This window comes from Lissotriton vulgaris, chromosome 1_1 (assembly GCF_964263255.1).
Source record: "Lissotriton vulgaris chromosome 1_1, aLisVul1.2, whole genome shotgun sequence".
In the NCBI taxonomy this organism is placed as follows: Eukaryota; Metazoa; Chordata; class Amphibia; order Caudata; family Salamandridae; genus Lissotriton; species Lissotriton vulgaris.
This window is the reverse complement of record NC_141685.1, coordinates 829,834,069-829,851,138: the sequence shown is the minus strand read 5'-3', so window position 1 is coordinate 829,851,138 and position 17,070 is coordinate 829,834,069. Positions and strand designations below refer to the sequence as shown.

The window sequence follows — 17,070 nt, the reverse complement described above, 5'->3', positions numbered from 1 at the left end:
TTTTGGTATGTGCACAGCTTTGAGCAACTGTGCAGCTCTTATTGTGGTATTTCATATGATATTTTGTTTACCGTTTGGGGTTTCTTTGAAATGTTGTCCCACCCGCACTGCAGGGGATGCAGAGACCTTCAGTCTTCATTACGTCCCTTCACCAAAGACCTCCCTTTGCACAGATTCCCTCACTATCCACCTCCCATGGTGCCCCTCATCGCTATATAGACCCTCGCTCATGTGTATGTAATTTATTTTACAGTACTGCTCCGCCCAATGTAGGGTGTGAGCGCTTCAGCTCACACACTTATTGTTCAGAGACAATGACTCATATAAGTATGTAAATCAATGTATAGGAAATGTTCCTTAAGGCAAGGAGGGCTACAAGGTGTAGGAGTCACAAGGCATCCATACTGTTAGGTACTATATGCAGGGTCACTGGAATTATGCAGCAGGGAGGGCTGAATTATGCTGCAGGGTTGATTAAATTATTTTTTCAAGAAAAGGGAATTTATGCAGCGTAATGCTGCAAATTTTGTCATAGTATTACCATATTATTTTCTCATTTGTGTACATTTCAACACTTTCTGGTGATAGGTTGCACCTCATTAGTACCTGTATAACACCCAAATATAGTAATATGCAAAGGAAGGTGACCAGTCAACCTTTACAAAGGGCCTTTGCAATACATCACTGCCCTTTTCGTTATTTTTTAACCATTTGAGGTAGCAACTGTTATAGAATCTTCAGATATATTCAGCTAATGATGGATTATGTGGCACATGTGACAAATCCATCCATCATGCGAAAACTGTTGAAGTCGCATAATTGCACAATTTCAGTGACCCGGAAATACAAGCTGATGATATAATACATAACTTTGTGGTGGGGGTTGTCTTTACAATTCTAATACAAATAAATACTTTACTCTGCATGTTACACTTTGTGGCTTACAACAGGAACATTATGCCTCTATGCTTCTTTATGATGAGTCAAAACCGGGATTAGTGAAACCTCATATCTCTCAAAGAGATACATTAATCACCAGAGTTAAAAGAGACATTTTTGTTATGGCCCAAAAATTGCAGTAGTGCAAAGTACTCAGAATTCTTTCCTTTCATCCTGTCGGATATTTCAAAATGTAGCTTAGTTCTCCAGCACGGCTCTTCCACAAAAGCAGCATGCAGTGCACTAGGCCTATGCAGAGGACGGCACGCCATGCGCTGTAACTACACAAGGGCCCATTACAAGGGAGTAGCCAGAAAAATAAAATACCCACACTATATATGGCACTAAATAAAAGGAGCAAAGTGAGCTATCCTGGTCTTTCATTTTGAAATCTGTGAAAATTGTTCCCCTGATATAAGTTTGCAAAAATAATGCAAAATTATGCTTTTTACAGCAGGAAAGAAACTTGGCCAAAAAGTGCATTTACCTATATTGACGTTTGTCTTTTATTCTTTCCGTCTTTAAGTTTTCTTTCTTTCCTTATGTCCTTCTTTCAATCCACCTTTGTCATCTACTTTCTTCTTCTTTACATCCTGAATTTATTTTCTTTCTATCTTTCAGTCTGTGCATCCTTTCATTTAGTCTCAGTCCCTCTCTATTCTTTAAAATCATATTTCATTTTGTTTTCATATTTCCATATTCCACATTAACATTAATTTGTGTTCCATTTTTCCATTTGATCATCCTCTTGTCCTTCCTCCATTGTTAAATCTAAATATTTCTCTTTCTTTCCAGCATTTGTTCAGTATTTGCATTCTATTCTTCCTTCGCTTTCACCCTCGATTTGCCTCGTGCTATTTTTTACTTACCATTATCATAATTTTCTTTCTGTCGCCCCTTTTGGCTACTTCGGCACCCCCTCCCCCTCTGCGCCCCCCCCCCCCACCTCCCACACACTCATGCTGTGTTACGGTGATTATTCTAGCCTTATTTAATTGTTTTTTATTCTACCCTGTGCTGATCTGCGAGTCACAGATCAAAGGATGGGCCATGAAACACTTTTCTGACACCCTCCCCACGCCCCACCCCCACCCTGTGCTTCCTTACATCTCTGGCCCATTGTCATTCTTTAGGTGATAATCAGCCAGATCAGAATGACAATGGGCCCATACAAAGACTGAGCAAGGTCGGGGAGGGGCTGCTGCTGCCTCAGAAAAGTGTGAGCTGATACAGCCTGCTGCCATCCCCAAAATTACGGGCAAAAGGCGTCCGTGAAAAAAATGGTCACGGACAGCGGACAAGGGCCAAAATAACAGGCAGTCCGTGAAATTTACGGACGGTTGGTCACCCTAGGTCAGAGGTCTTCAAACGTTTGGGTGCCGAGACCCCCCTGTCAACATTTTCAGTCATAAGGACCCCCTCCTGACATTTCTAAACCTGTAGGCAGGGCTTCTGGAATTACGAGGCAGGTGAGAACCAAATTACACGAAAGGCTTGACTAAATTGTGTGAGAGGAAAATGTAAATAATGTTATGTGATGCCACGTTATTTTGGGATAGAATTGCTTCATGATTTTGACATTTTTTGCTCACAATAACACAGTACCAGTTTATAACCAAAATACAGCAATTAACATCAGAAAGATATCTAGTCAACCTTTGTGATGGGCCTTCCACTCCGCAGGAATACGTGCTGCCACATTAGAAGCTCACCTGGCCCTGTCGGGGAGCAGCAGGGGTCCCTAAAACCCTGCCCTCTGTGGATGAGAAGAGTGCCCATGTGAGTGCACGGCGAGCGATGCAACAGTATGAGAGTAGGGAAAGAGGAGTGACTGCAGGGTGAGTGAGGTGGCCATATGAATTTGGGTGTGGATATAAGTGCAGAGTGGGATGAATGAATGCATGGTTAATGATGGGCTTGTTTGAGCGAGTTGCAAATTGAGCAGTGAGGGGGCAGGTGAATGAGGTGTCACATGAGTGCAGGATGAGTGCAGATGAGTAGCATGACTGCAGGCTGAGGTACAGGGAGAACAAAGCAAGTGCATTGTGATTGCAGAGTGATCACTGTGAGTGCAGGGTGAGAGGGTGAATGATGCGAGTGCATGGTGATCAGTGTGAGTGCATTGTGATCGCTGTGAATGCAGGGTGAGCATGAAAGTGAAGTGCGAGAATGAGAAGTGAGTTCTCTGAATGCAGGGTGCATTTCCAGACACTTGAAGTATCTCAACATATTATTGACTGCGGCGTAGGGTTTAAGATACAAGTTAAACTATTGCTATTATGACATTAATCAGGGATCGAGGGTGGAGGAAATAAATAATATGCTGATCTTGCAACATACTTCCAGTCCTATGGTTAGGGTTGCCTGCTCATTATTTTGATGTCCCAGATGGTACAAAAATAAGCAGTCACTTAAAGCTGTATATTTCAGCACTCATCTGTGCATACTTGGAACAGCAAATCTAAATAGAAAGCACTTTTAATTGTGTTCTAGGGCTGCCTCAATGATCCATGACTGATAATACAAAGACAGAAAAGTCACATTACGAATGTATTTATTTATGCGTTTTTATATAGCGCGGACTTTACCCGAAGGTGTCAGAGCGCTTCACAATAGGAACAGTAATGTTACATGAGGAGAAAATTACAAGTGAACAAAGTACAAAAGCAAACGTTAAGTTACATGAGGCAAAAGTGACAATAGTTAGCAACCAAAATACAAGAGGTAGCAAACGGTACATTACAGGAGGAAAAAGTGATATGTGTGCAGGTTACAAAAGCTTACAAAGTACAAGTAGAGGTATAATACTGCAATAAATGGCACTCAAACACAAGAACAAACGTTACGTAGGCAATGGTGGCACTTGTGCAAGTATATAAAGTAAACAAAATGTGAGAGGTAGCAAACAGTGGGTTGAAAGAAATGGCTGGTATCTTTTTTCTTCTGGCAACTCTACTTTTTAGTATTTCTTTTCATGAAATACATTCTCACACTATTGCAGTAAATGTAAAATACAAATGTAAGGGAAAGGCTGAGTTGGGGCCCAGGTGGTACTGGAACTATAAAAAAAAAAACTAAGACTCAGTAATCAGTTTTCAAAAGGTATGTAAATATGCAAATGGTCGTTAACGACCTGTGAAAAACTCAGGGGTGCCGGGCTGTGCTGGAGATAAGACTGCAGACACAGCCCAGCGGAGCTCACAGCAGCTCGAGCTGAGACACGCTACGGGGGAGGAGGGGGGCTGAATCCCTGTAGTCAGATGGGCCCCGGGCAGAAGTGTGATCGGGAATGCGCGACCCCCTTTCCATCACTCCATGGCCCCCCTGGGGGTCGCGCCCCACACTTTGAAGACCCCTGCCCTAGGTAAAGCCTGGGGTATCCCAATTTGCCGGACACGATTCATTGCGTATCGTTTTACACCGATGACCTTTTGATTTATGTGCAAGACGTCACAAGCGATCTCACACCAAAATGGACAATACTACATACCTTCGCAGAGGTCTCCGGACTTAAAGTTAATTGGGGAATATCGACGATCTTTCTGCTTAGCCCCCACCTTGCCCCCTCGGAGATCACGATAGGACCCCAGACACTCGGGTGGAGTGCTACGGCACCCAGACACCTAGGAGTGAGACTGTATCGCTCACCTGAATACCTCTACAGAAAGTCGTTGGCGGGAATTCGAGCGGCAGTTGCCTTCTGGAAGACCCTTCCCTTGGCCCCCATAGGACGTGTAGCCTTAGCAAAGATGATAATGGCGCCCAGGCTGCTCTACGCCTTCACCAATCTCCCGGGGATACCTCCCTGCGCTTTTTTTAAAGAACTAGACACATTACTCATGACATTGATATGGGGGGGGGGGGCCGTAGACCTAGAGTGCCCTTACGAACCCACTACTTGCCTACAACACAGGGGGGTCTGGGGGCTCCATCCTTCGAGGCCTATTTTCTGGCGGCTCAGATCCAGTGGCTGTCCTATTGTACGGCAGAAGGCCACATGGAGGAGACATTTACTAATGACGGTCGGATACCTCTCCCGGCAATCCACAGGCTGCTGATGCCGGGAACCAGGCCAAACGAGCACACACCCCTTACAAGTGTCAATAGCCCGCAACTGCATGCTGCACATACACCGACTGTCAAGGGGTACACCCCTGTACTCCCCATTGCTCTCATTGGTGGGATTCCCACAGAAAGAGAATAACTACACATCTGGTGCCCTCCGGGTATGGACGGAGCACGAGGTGACAGAGATAGGGGTGTTGTTTAAGGACGGGCAACTGAAAACCTATGCCCAAATGCGCAATATTTACAATCTTGCCCCCGGGCAATTCCTGGTGCACAGACGGCTAGTAGACAGCGCACGACAATATTGGGATCTTGCCGTTGGGGAACCACCGACACACCCAGTGCTACACACCATCCTCCGGATGGGCAGAGGCAGACACCTAGTTACCTGGAACTATAAAGCAATAAGGGAACTGATCACGGCCCCACTACAGGCCCTACACCAGAAATGGGAAGACAAGATAGGTTGAGTGCTTAATGCAAGGAATGGGAAAAGGCCTTAGAATACCCAAAGAAAGTATAGCGAACGCACGATTCAAAAACATAAAATTCAACATTCTACACCATGCCTACTCAACACCGCATAAGCTCCATCGATTTTAACCAGACACGCATTTTGCGTGCCCTAGATGCCAAATACTTGAAGCAAATTTCAAACACATGTTCTGGGACTGTCCCGTGCTTCAGTCATATTGGGGCAGAATACACCGGGTGCTAGAGGCGACAGTCATTCTCATGCAAATCACCTCATGGGAGGCCTGTGCGCGAGGGATCTTCCGCAGGCAGAAGACCGAAAAGGTCAGTGCCGCTGGGCGTCCTTAGCCCTACTCCTGGCAAAGCGGGAGATAGCCATGTACTGGAGGGCACCAGCAGGACCCCCAGAGGCAGCCTGGATCGGAGTAGTTAAAAAAATGGGGGCAGCAGAAGAAGCCATATTGAGAGACGAGGAGGTGAAGGGGATTCGTAAACACCCCATCTCTATGGAGTGGGCGCAACTTCTGTTCCAATTCATGCAAGAGACAACACAAGACTATTCACCCAGGGATTCCCCAGCCCAGTCCCAAACCCCACCCCTGTCCCCGATAGAATCAGCACATACCATGGCGCAATAGCTGCACCGCATGGAAGACCGATCATGCATCGGGAACCCACTTGACTGGCTCACTGACTACTGCAGGGAAACATAACCCCACTGTGGATGTCCCTCCTCTCCCGACTTTGACACCGTAGACACCATATAATTTTCCTTTTTTTGTCCTGTAAACTCCCCGGATTCCCCCACCCTTAGTTCACAGTTTCATGTTCACCCCTTCGACAGCGCAGAGTAAGAGCTTACACATTGGGAACACACACATGGACATTAAGCAAGGAGGGGCACCAATTTGGAGCGGGGGACTACATACCAACCCGCACCATTGCGGAAACCCACTCAGTCAGGCACCCAGCGTTAGCTACCCCACTACATCCCACACTAGATCCCTAGCAGAGTAATACCGATGTATGGTGTGATAACTTTTGATTGACATGGGTGATGTATAATGGGATGGCGGCTACATAATGTGTCTATATTATCTGCCTGCCTATATGTACCTGACGTACCATCTAACTTGCACATGCATTTTGTTGTACCATGAAGTATAAAACTCTCAAAAAAAAAAAAAAAAAAAAAAGAAAAGATTGGAAAGTTTGTTGGTTGGGAAGTTGACGTAAGGGGAGGGGCAGAAAAAATTCTCTACCAAGGGTTTTTCAGAGTGGCAGGTTTAGAGATAGTGTTTGAAAAGAAGCATGGATGGTTGTGGATCAGTTCTGGTTAGGGTGGGTTGCCACAGTTCATTCAGAAGGCTAATTGAGTAGTAGTGGTTAAGATGCTGAGTAGTAAACTTCTTGAGGGGGCTTACAGTTGTAGAGAATAAAAAAAAAAGCATTTGCAATGCAATAGGTCTCGCATTAGGAAAGTTTGAGCTATTGGTCTTGTAAATGACAATTTTCTTTATTTCATGTGTTGATTTTGAAAATAGCTAAATTATTAGCTTTGTCATTTACAATGCCAATAGTTATAACTTTCGCAAATGTGACACCTATAGCATTTGTAATGCAACAGGTTTTGTATTTACGTGACTTAGCTGTATTAATATTACAAATTACAATGGCTTTTAATTTTTTTAAATAATTAATACTTAAATAAAAGAGATTTTAATTTATAATGGCAATAGCTTAAACTTTTGTAAATAACTTTTGTGAAGATTATGTTCAGTGTATTTTATTGTGACGAAAATCCAAGAACAGTAGTGAAAAATTAACATCTTTTTTGTGACATTTGTAATAAAGTTTGAAACATTGAGAGAACATATTTGAACCAGTTGTTGTTGAATGGTTGCACAGATTGATGCTGGGGTGGAAATGTACTATAAAAACACGCTCAGAGCATGCCATAATATAACACACTTTGTGATGTGCTGTAGTGTAGGTGTGCTGCGTGTCTGCTTGCGGTTGCATGTGTGTGTTGCAGCATAGATAAACAGCAACCGTTGCTGTTTATCTATGGAATCATATGTCTGTATTATGTGTTTTCTCTGTTTGTGTCTCCGTTTGTTGTCTGTGCGAGAGTGCTTTTGTGCACGTTATGTCAATTGTTACATGTATCTGTCTGTCTTGGCTTTATTTTTTTTATATCTGTACATGTCTGAATTAGCTCATATGTGTGTGAGTGCTCGTGCGGTCATATATGTAACAGTAATGAATGTAACTGCATGAACGTGTGGGTTTGTGCTTGTGTGTGTGCGTATTGGGGTAACTGTGCATGGTGTGAGTTGCATGTTAGCATCTGTATGACTGTATGTATTTATAATTGCCTGTGTGTGACAAGTCGTTGTGTGTGCATGCATTTTACTTGTCTGTGTGTGTCGGTGAATTTGTCGTGGGCGCTGTTTTTATTTCATTTTATAGTCTCAAGCAGTACTGGCTCGAGGGGACTGCTATTTGCTAGTCCTGTAAGCTGAGCAGGTAACAAGGACCAAAGTTCACTGAATGCACTCTTGCACACAAAACTTTACTCTGTGTGTGTCGGTGAATTTGTCGTGGGTGCTGTTTTTATTTCATTTTATAGTCTCAAGCAGTACTGGCTCGAGGGGACTGCTATTTGCTAGTCCTGTAAGCTGAGCAGGTAACGAGGACCAAAGTTCACTGAATGCACTCTTGCACACGCACACAAAACTTTACAACCTGTTTACCTTTAAAAATTGATTAATCCTTGGATCAATGTAAAAATAAGCTCAATTCAAAATAATGTGGGTAATGAATAAAGAACCATAAATGACGTATCGAAAATAAAATAATGACATTCTGATGTATAACAAACTAAACTACACTAAACATGAGGTTTAGCGAAAAAAATTCACCATTGTAAATACTCAACAGCTTTTTTTGTAGAAACACACCTTTTGTCAATATCTTCTCTTCTCCACACCCTAAATGAAAGTTTGCCTGTTACCTTTAGAACAAAGGGAAACTACTCCTGCAGTACACGTATTTTCTCGGGAACAGATTCTCTTTTTTTATAGTCTTACATTAAGAACCTCGCATAAATATACAATAAATAATATAATATCAAAAAACAAAATCAATGTAACTAATCTGATTTACTTCAAAATTTCAAAGCTTCAGAAACGACCCTAAGCAAATATAGAACAACTCAACAGCATATTTTATTTCATAAACCGGAGAAATGGAGTTCGTGTCAGTTTCATTAATTTTTGCAGAATCGCCTAAATAAAGGTGACAGGTTCACTTTACATGCACATTGTCTCGGGACACTCCGAGCACGCAAGCAAAAACTGGTACACCGAGGAGCAATTTATCAGTGATCGCTTGATGCTCAGCTTAAAAATATATATATTGTTCAGTGGTTGTAATGGAATGCCTGGACCTGGCTCAACAGCCCATTAGCAGCACTTATTAAACAAGCAAACTCACCGCCGCAGCCCGGCTTCAACAGGAAGCCAGGCAACCTTTGTTGGGACGGGGGCGGGGCCGGACACGCGACCGGAGCTTCCCAGGAGGCAGGCTGCAGTGGCTGGCGCATGGCTCCGATGCAGAGAGAGGAGAGCCCTGCGTGCAGCCGGCGTCCGCCCGGGAAGCCAAGGAGCGGAGTGCCGGTGTCCCTGTGCCCATTGATGTCGGAGTGAGCAGCCCCGGAGCGGGACCTGACTGGGCACGTTGTCTCCCCGGAAGAGTTCTGCGGAGTAGAAGTCCCGGTGAGTGGGGCTCCGTGCTTGCGTGTCTGTGTGTATGCAGGGGGGTGGGGGGCGGCAGCGTGTGTATGTGTGTGCGTGCGTGCGCACGCCTGTGTGTGTGCGTGCATGCAGAGGGGTGGGGGCTGGCTGTGTCTGTGTGTGAGCAGGGGCTGTGAGTTACTCTGCGCAAGCGCGGCTCAGACGCGTGCTCCCGCGGTCAAAACTGAGACTGCAAAAGCGCGCGTCTGAGTCGTGTCCACATTCCTAAATACGGGCCACATTAGGTCTGAAGCAGACACTCTCAATGCTCACGCATTGAGAGTAGGTCTGCTCGACCTAAAGACACTCTCAATGCTCTCAATGCTCACGCATTGAGAGTAGGTCTGCTCGACCTAAAAACACTCTCATGCTCTCAATGCTCACGCATTGAGAGTAGGTCTGCTCGACCTAAAAAGGAGGGGTGAGTGTTATTTGTTGGGTTTACATTGTGTATTAGTGAGGCTTTAATTTTACTGTGTATGGTACCTATGAAGCGTTGCTATATTGTGATATGCATGTCTCATTAGAGAAAACATTTTTCACACACATCTAAGGTGTGTCGTAGTTCATGGAGCGCGCTGCTTCACCTGATAGGAGTGTTATTACATACTTTAGGGAAACCATTACAGACAATATGGTATAGGGTGTCAGTAAAAGGAAACTTGCAGTAGGGTGTCAGACCTTGTTTTGGGGGTTTCTCCCTTCCCTAGAATGCACGTCACATCAGAAGGCTGGCAGCAGGACTCAAGACTTCTGCAGCAGAGCAGAATATATATGTACATCTCACAGGTACAGAAGTTACATGTTAATAGATGAACTAAAGCGGTCAAGGACCTCCTCCAATCCTACCATCTTAGAATGTATAGTAAAACAGCGTACAGTCTCGCTCTAGAATGATTATTACATTCTGATACAAACCCGGAAAATAAAAATAATTTTTGTGAATAGCCGAGTGCTTTTCTCAGCTTGAGGGTGTCATTCAAAGGGTTACACATACAGGATGTGGTAACGTCACAAAGAAACAGGATACAAATATAAAATGCATACATGCCAACATTTTCGAAGAGAAAGGTAGAAGATTTTTAAAAAGGGTAATCGGGAGAATTCATTTCCACCATTGATTTGTATTGAAGGAGAGGCAATTTCCGGCGGGAAACAGACAAAATAAAAACATTTTTGGCTTTAAAAAGTTGGGATCCTCCCATCTTAAAGCTGGTCTGAAAATGTCACACATAAACAATCTGATAATTTAGCAGTTCTCAATAAACTGGTTAACTCTGCATATCGTGAATCATAATGACTTAAAAGGCATCCTCGTTCAGAGTCTGGCAAACAGTAAAAAGATTAACAGAGTGCAATGACTCAGCTACTAAGAAAAAGACCCCTGTTGCCACACTTAGGTCAGAAATCAGGGGTCGAAGCAGCCGAAGTTCATGACTGTTTAGCTAGTACTTCCGGGGCACTGTTTGCAGCGTCAGCACTGGGGAAAAAGACTCACCGGATCCCGCCACCACAAGCAGACTGACAGTCCCTGCCTTCCCAGGCTGCTTGCGGTCTTGCAGCACTAAGTATAAGCGGGCGGACGCCACGAGCAGCAGGGCTAGGAAGATGCTTCCCAACAGCAGGAGCATGGCCACCTCCAGCACTCGCTGCAAATAGCAGCTGGCAGCTCGTCTCTGTATACACCGGAAGTCATACTCAAGACCGCCCCTTCCTGCGGCTGCTCGAGTACAGACACAGAAAGCGGTACATTTCTGACTCTGTATGGAAACTTCTAATGCTTTTCCTGTGTGGGTTTCATTTAAATTCTTTCACTTACAGGTTCAAGACATTGATGGTCCATAGCTGCCAAGGTTTCAGATCGCTATGTGTGACATTTTTATAATGTCAGTGTAATTATGAGTGACATTTTACTACGAGTGACATTTTTTAAGGAGCAAAATCAAGCAATGAGACGCGGAAACATAAACATCATTAATTACACTTATTTGTGCAAAGATAAACTCTAGAAAGATCTTAGAATTGCTGTAAAGCACCAGAAATGGAAGGGCATTTTTGGAACCTGGAGATCCAGCAACTGCTAACTGAGGAAGCCAATCACACTACAGGAGTCTCGGGAGTTTGCAAGTAACAGTATAGAAAGGAGGCCTAAATGACCAATGCCTCTGAATTTATTATATAGGAGAGAAGTCCGCACAGAGAAGGAACGGAGGATACATCCTGACATTTAAAAAGGTTATACAGGATGTCGATTGCAGTACTGAACTTTAAGGTGGGGCTCAGGGCCCTCCTGTGGGTTGTGTAGAAGTATCTGGGAGCGAGGCATGGGCCTGCTTGGGGTACAAAGGAGTTCCACGGACACCCAGAGCCAGTGCAAGTGCACACAAAATGGATAGTGGTCACGGAGTGGCAATGTAAGGTGTACAATCATGGAGGCTATTCACCCTCTGGACCTCGTTCTGCTGTCTGTGCTTCATTAGGCCAGTGCTTGCTAACCATTAAAGAAACATTCACGCAGACAGTGGTTGAGGTTTAGTGACAGAGTAGTTAATTATCTCATGTCAGTGGCGCAGCAGCGCCTGCCCAGTGGCGGAAACTCTCATTAGAAACTAAGTAAGTAGAAACTAGTATAAACGAAGTTAAAACTTACTTGAACAAGGGTCAACGCCGGTCAGGGTCTTCTCTGTCAGTAAGACAGACACTGGCGACACTGATGACGGGGTCACGGCGGACACACTCACTGGCACAGCACATGATGACCGGCGGCTGCACCACCAGTCACTCTGCTGGCAGTCAGACTCCCTGTAGGCAGCTCCCCCAATCATGAAAGTCTTCAGCGCTGCGATGATCATCGTGATCAGGAGTGTGACAGTACAGTGCAGCGAGACGAAGCGCTGCAGTCCGTCGTCCGGCGACTGCCTGCCTGGTGAGTTATGCGCAGCACCAGTCAGCAGCACCTGAGGCAGCACTGCTGCAGCGGCGACACGAGCGCACTTCCACTGACTCCATCGGACGAATTCCCCGCCGCTGGCGCGTGAGGTCACATCCGGATTTTAGGCAGAGCCCAGCACACCTGAATCGGGCTCTAGAGTGTGGGCTGTGAGTGTGTCAGTCACTGACTCCTGCCTCGCTGCGCCTTGAGCCTCCCTCCCGCTCGGGAATAATTAATGCAGCCGGAGCCAGGCTGGCAGGCCCCGGCTGAGTGAGACCGCAATATTGTAGCACTGCAGCACTCGGTTACTCAGCCAGAGCTGAGGAGCAGCTGCAGACAACATGATTGCTAACTCTTTATGAGCCAGAGCTGCTCGGGCAAGTCTCCTGGGAAAAAGCAGAGGCGGTGGCTAGCAACGTTTTAAATGCATTGACAATGCATTTCAGTGCTGTGATGCGGATCACCACACTGAAATGCGTTAGTGTCACACGTGATGCGTGATGCTTGGCAGGACTGATGGTCTCTCCAATTGGTAAATAAATAAATGAATGCCAGTTTTGTGTATATTTAAATGTTTCCTTTAACACAGCAAAAACCTCACATATAAAAGAATATTTAAAATATGGAAGTACACATAAGAGTTCGGGATTCAGCAGGGGGTCTTTTCTACTGCCAGTTTCTTCCAAGAAATTATATGTGATATATGAAGCTAGTCTCAACTTATAAGTCAGAAACCCTTCGCATGCTGAGACTTATGAACCCTACTGCTCATGTTAAAAGTTAAAACTGTGAATCCCAGAATGTAATATTTTATTGGATATAAAGGAAGGACACACACAATGCGTGAGACAAGATTGGCGGCCACTTGGGAGCTACAGTCCTCCGGCAACACTTTTAAACCCATACGTTAGTTTTTCCTATCCTTATTGAAAGCTTACAATTCCCACCATGCATAGTAGAGAAAGCTGTGCTGTGTCCCTAATATGTGATTTATAGACTAGGCAAAGACGTACATAATTGATACATGCCCGCTAAACCTTTAGCAATCTCCAGACGTGGCTACAATGGCCGTTAAATTAATTCGAATATAAAATTTGTGGAAATAATTTTATTTAACTTACTGAAATCATACACCTAGTGCAACACTGTGTATATTTTCAATAGTCTGCATGCTCATACGTGTAGCATGTTCAGCGAATGTAAGACGTCTTTTGGACTTTGTAAATGTATACATTATGCCAATCTACTATATAATTTCCATTTAGACCAATGATCATACAGGGATGAATTATTTCTATCTATAAAATGGACAAACTGGTTCACAACTCTTACACGGCACACATTTCCTATGTTTTGCTGAGAAACGTAAAAGCCAAAAGTGGATATTCTACATGTATAGTTTGTCCGTGTCTTGATTCTGCAAAAAGTACAGACCTACCAACCCACACCGTGCCACCGTGTGTCTCCCGGTGAGGAGCCGAAATCACACAGTAGTAGGCAAGGCGAGCTGGAAACCACTGCTGAGAGTGGGTGGAGTTTCAGCTGTCTTTTGAAGCTACATGGAAGTGATGTCCATTAACCCTTTGCATGCTTGTGACGGCCGTGAGCCGTCATGCATCACGGTGGACATGTGCGAAGGACGTCCCCGGCCGTCCAAATCCCACCCACTAATTAAAATGCCTGTGCAGCATGAAAATTTGCGCCACATGCAAGGGGTTAAGGTGTGTGAAAACACCCCAGGACATCACCAGCAGCTTCAACAATGTTTTGTTCTCGTTTTCTTTAGTGGAAATGGTGGTCAATTGGGGCAGAGGACATGGGCAGAAGCCCCTCCTGGGAAGTTCTTGCCATAAAGCCACACCCCCTTCAAGGCCACTTCCCCTCCTCACACGGCCGATTAGGGGCTATATGTATCAAGCCTTTTTCTCATTTGCAAATGGGCAGATTCTCAGAATCGGCCCGTTTGCAAATTGGAAAAAGCCTTTTGGGACGAATCATCCCAAAAGGCCATCGCAAAATAGAGAATTGCAAAATTGGCGATTCTCCAATATGCGAATGCAATTAAGGAATTGCAAATTGTGATTCCTTAAATGCAATTCTGGAAGCACCAGAAATTTGCTATTTGGCCTTAAGGAATTGCAAATTACCACCACCTTCAAGTTGGTGGTAATTTATGAATTTCTTTAAAAAAGCACTTTTTTGATTTTTTAAAAGTGCCTTATGTTTCACATACATGCCCTTTGGGCATATATGTGTGCAAAATGTGCACCCTTGCAACCTTGAAATTGCATTCTCACTTTGCGATTCTCTAATTGGTAATCGCAAATTGAGAATGTCTTCCCATTCATTCCTATGGGCCTTCTAGACCATAGGAATGAATGGAAAGGTATTCCTTATTTGCGAATCTCAATCTGCGATTCGCAAATAAGGAATATGTAGGATTCGCAAATTATGCGATTCTCTAACTGCGATTCGCTAAAAATCGCAATTTGAGAATCGCAAAACTTTTTTCTGATACATATGTCCCTTAGGGCCCGATGTAGGTAGGGCATTACCGATCGGTATCGGCCGAAAATACCGATTTTTGGCCCTTACCGATCGGTAAACAGCCATCGCGATGTAGGGAACCAAAAACAGAACGAATCGGACAGAAAACCGATTCGGAATGAGTACCGAATGGGAAAGAATCCGATACGTACATACCGAAAATCGGATATGTAACGAATCGGAAAAACACCGATTCGGTTACAAAGACCGAATCGGTCCATGTACCGATTCGTTAGTGACACCGAATCGGAAAATCACCGATTCGGTCCTACTACCGATTCGTTAGTGACACCGAATCGGAAAATTACCGATTCGGTCCTACTACCGATTCGTTAGTGACACCGAATCGGAAAATCACCGATTCGGTCCTACTACCGATTCGTTAGTGACACCGAATCGGAAAATCACCGATTCGGTCCTACTACCGATTCGTAAGTGACACCGAATCGGAAAATCACCGATTCGGTCCATGTACCGAATCGGAAAAAATACCGAATCGGACATGAGCCGAATCGGAAATCATGCCGATTCGTATGATTCTCCGATCGGGAAATTCCCCGATTCCGACAGTTGGGGAGATGTAGGGAGGCACAGAAACACCGAAATCGGCTCAAAATCGGTAGAATTCACTCGGTATTTACCATGGATTGCAATCAGGTGGTAACCAACTCCAACCCATATAAACAGTCCCAAAATGCATTGCAACTTGCAGGATGGCAGCTTTCTATGTCATTGCGAGGCGGCTACGGCTACAGCAGGAAGGACAGAGGGAATGGCTAAGAAATGAACAGGTCTACAGACAGAGGATAACCCTGTTCATGCTCACTGAGGCTGAGATCCTACAGAGATACAGGCTGGACTCTGACACCATACTTGAGCTCATCAGGGACCTTAAGCCATACTTGGACCACCACACCCCAAGGGCACACGCCATCCCTGCGCACGTCCAGGTGCTATGCAGCCTACACCTGGTAGCGTCTGGTAGCTATCAAAGTGGAGCAGCAGCAGCAGGAGGGGTGAGCCAGAGCAGCCTGTCAAGGTTCTTCCACATATTCCTTGACGCCATGATAGACAGGATGGAGCAATACATCTCATTCCCTGCAACCCACGCAGAACTGCTACAAACCAAAGCAGACTTCTACCAGATGGCGCAGTTTCCCCAAATCATCGGTTGCATAGATGGCACGCATATTCCGATTTGCCCACCAGCGGACACCGAATACATATACCGCAATCGGAAATCGACACACACCATCAACGTGCAGGTGATCTGCAATGCCAAGTGCACCATCACAGACCTGGTAGCAAAATTTCCAGGGAGTACCCATGACTCCTATATATTCCAACAGAGCGGCATATATGCACGGCTGATGGCTGGCGATTTTGGAGAAGGATACCTCCTAGGTGAGCCACATCATCAGACCCCCATAACACATAGTAGGTAGGTGTAATACATGTATGCATGTGTCTAATGTGACCCCTTTCTCTTCCAGGCGACAGTGCATATGCCCTCCGCTCATTCATACTCACCCCCTACCTCAACCCCTCCACACCCAGCCAAAGGAGGTATAACCGGGCCCACATACGCACCAGGAATGTTGTTGAACGGACCTTTGGCATCTGGAAAAGTAGATTCAGATGCCTGCACAAGAGTGGAGGTGCAAGGCAGTATACCCCCATCACCTGCTGCAAGATCATAGCTGTATGTGCAATGTTACACAACCTTGCGGTCAAGAAGGGCACTGAGGTGGAGTTGTCTGACTACGAGGACTATGACGACGACGAAGCTGTGCCACTGACACAGCCAGCTGGGGTGTGTACGCCATGTGATGGCAGATACAGACGTGAGGAGATCACTGAGAACTATTTCTGACTGAGTACAGATGCAAAGACAGCTAAATGTTGCTTGGAAAATAAAAATTTTAATAGTGATGCACCACAGTTACATCACTGAAGTGCATCAAAAAATGGAGTCTGTAAAAACAAATAAAGTCCAGGGTTCTGGTTTGCTCATCCCCCCTTGCCAGCCTATTTTTTGGCCCGCTTTCCAGACCCACTGGGGTGTCCCTCGGCCCCCTCCGAATGGCCTGCAGCATCAGCGGATCGCCTGGTGCTCCTCCTTGGCTCTGATGCAGCGCTGGCCGGGCTGCTGCGGCTGCTGCTGTCTCCAGCATCACCCAGGTCCAGGGCAGGATTGGAGGCGGCGTTTGATATTAACATGGCCTCCATGGCCGTGGTGATCCTGGCCATCCCCCTGGTCAGCTCAGCCGTATGCTGACTGAGCACCGACTCCTGATTTGAGCTTCGATGGCA

The 17,070-nt window shown here is 45.3% G+C and overlaps 1 protein-coding gene across 1 annotated transcript in view; it reads right to left on the bottom strand.

Annotated features, from left to right (window-relative positions):
* Positions 1 to 11,048, bottom strand: part of ALG14 (ALG14 UDP-N-acetylglucosaminyltransferase subunit) — a 338,962-nt gene extending 327,914 nt beyond the window's left edge. Inside the window, exon 1 of the mRNA XM_086957333.1 lies at positions 10,777 to 11,048. Coding sequence (XP_086813459.1) covers positions 10,777 to 10,909 — 133 coding nt within the window. The 5' untranslated portion in view covers positions 10,910 to 11,048. The remainder of the gene's footprint in view (positions 1 to 10,776) is intronic.
* Positions 11,049 to 17,070: the final 6,022 nt, after the last annotated feature.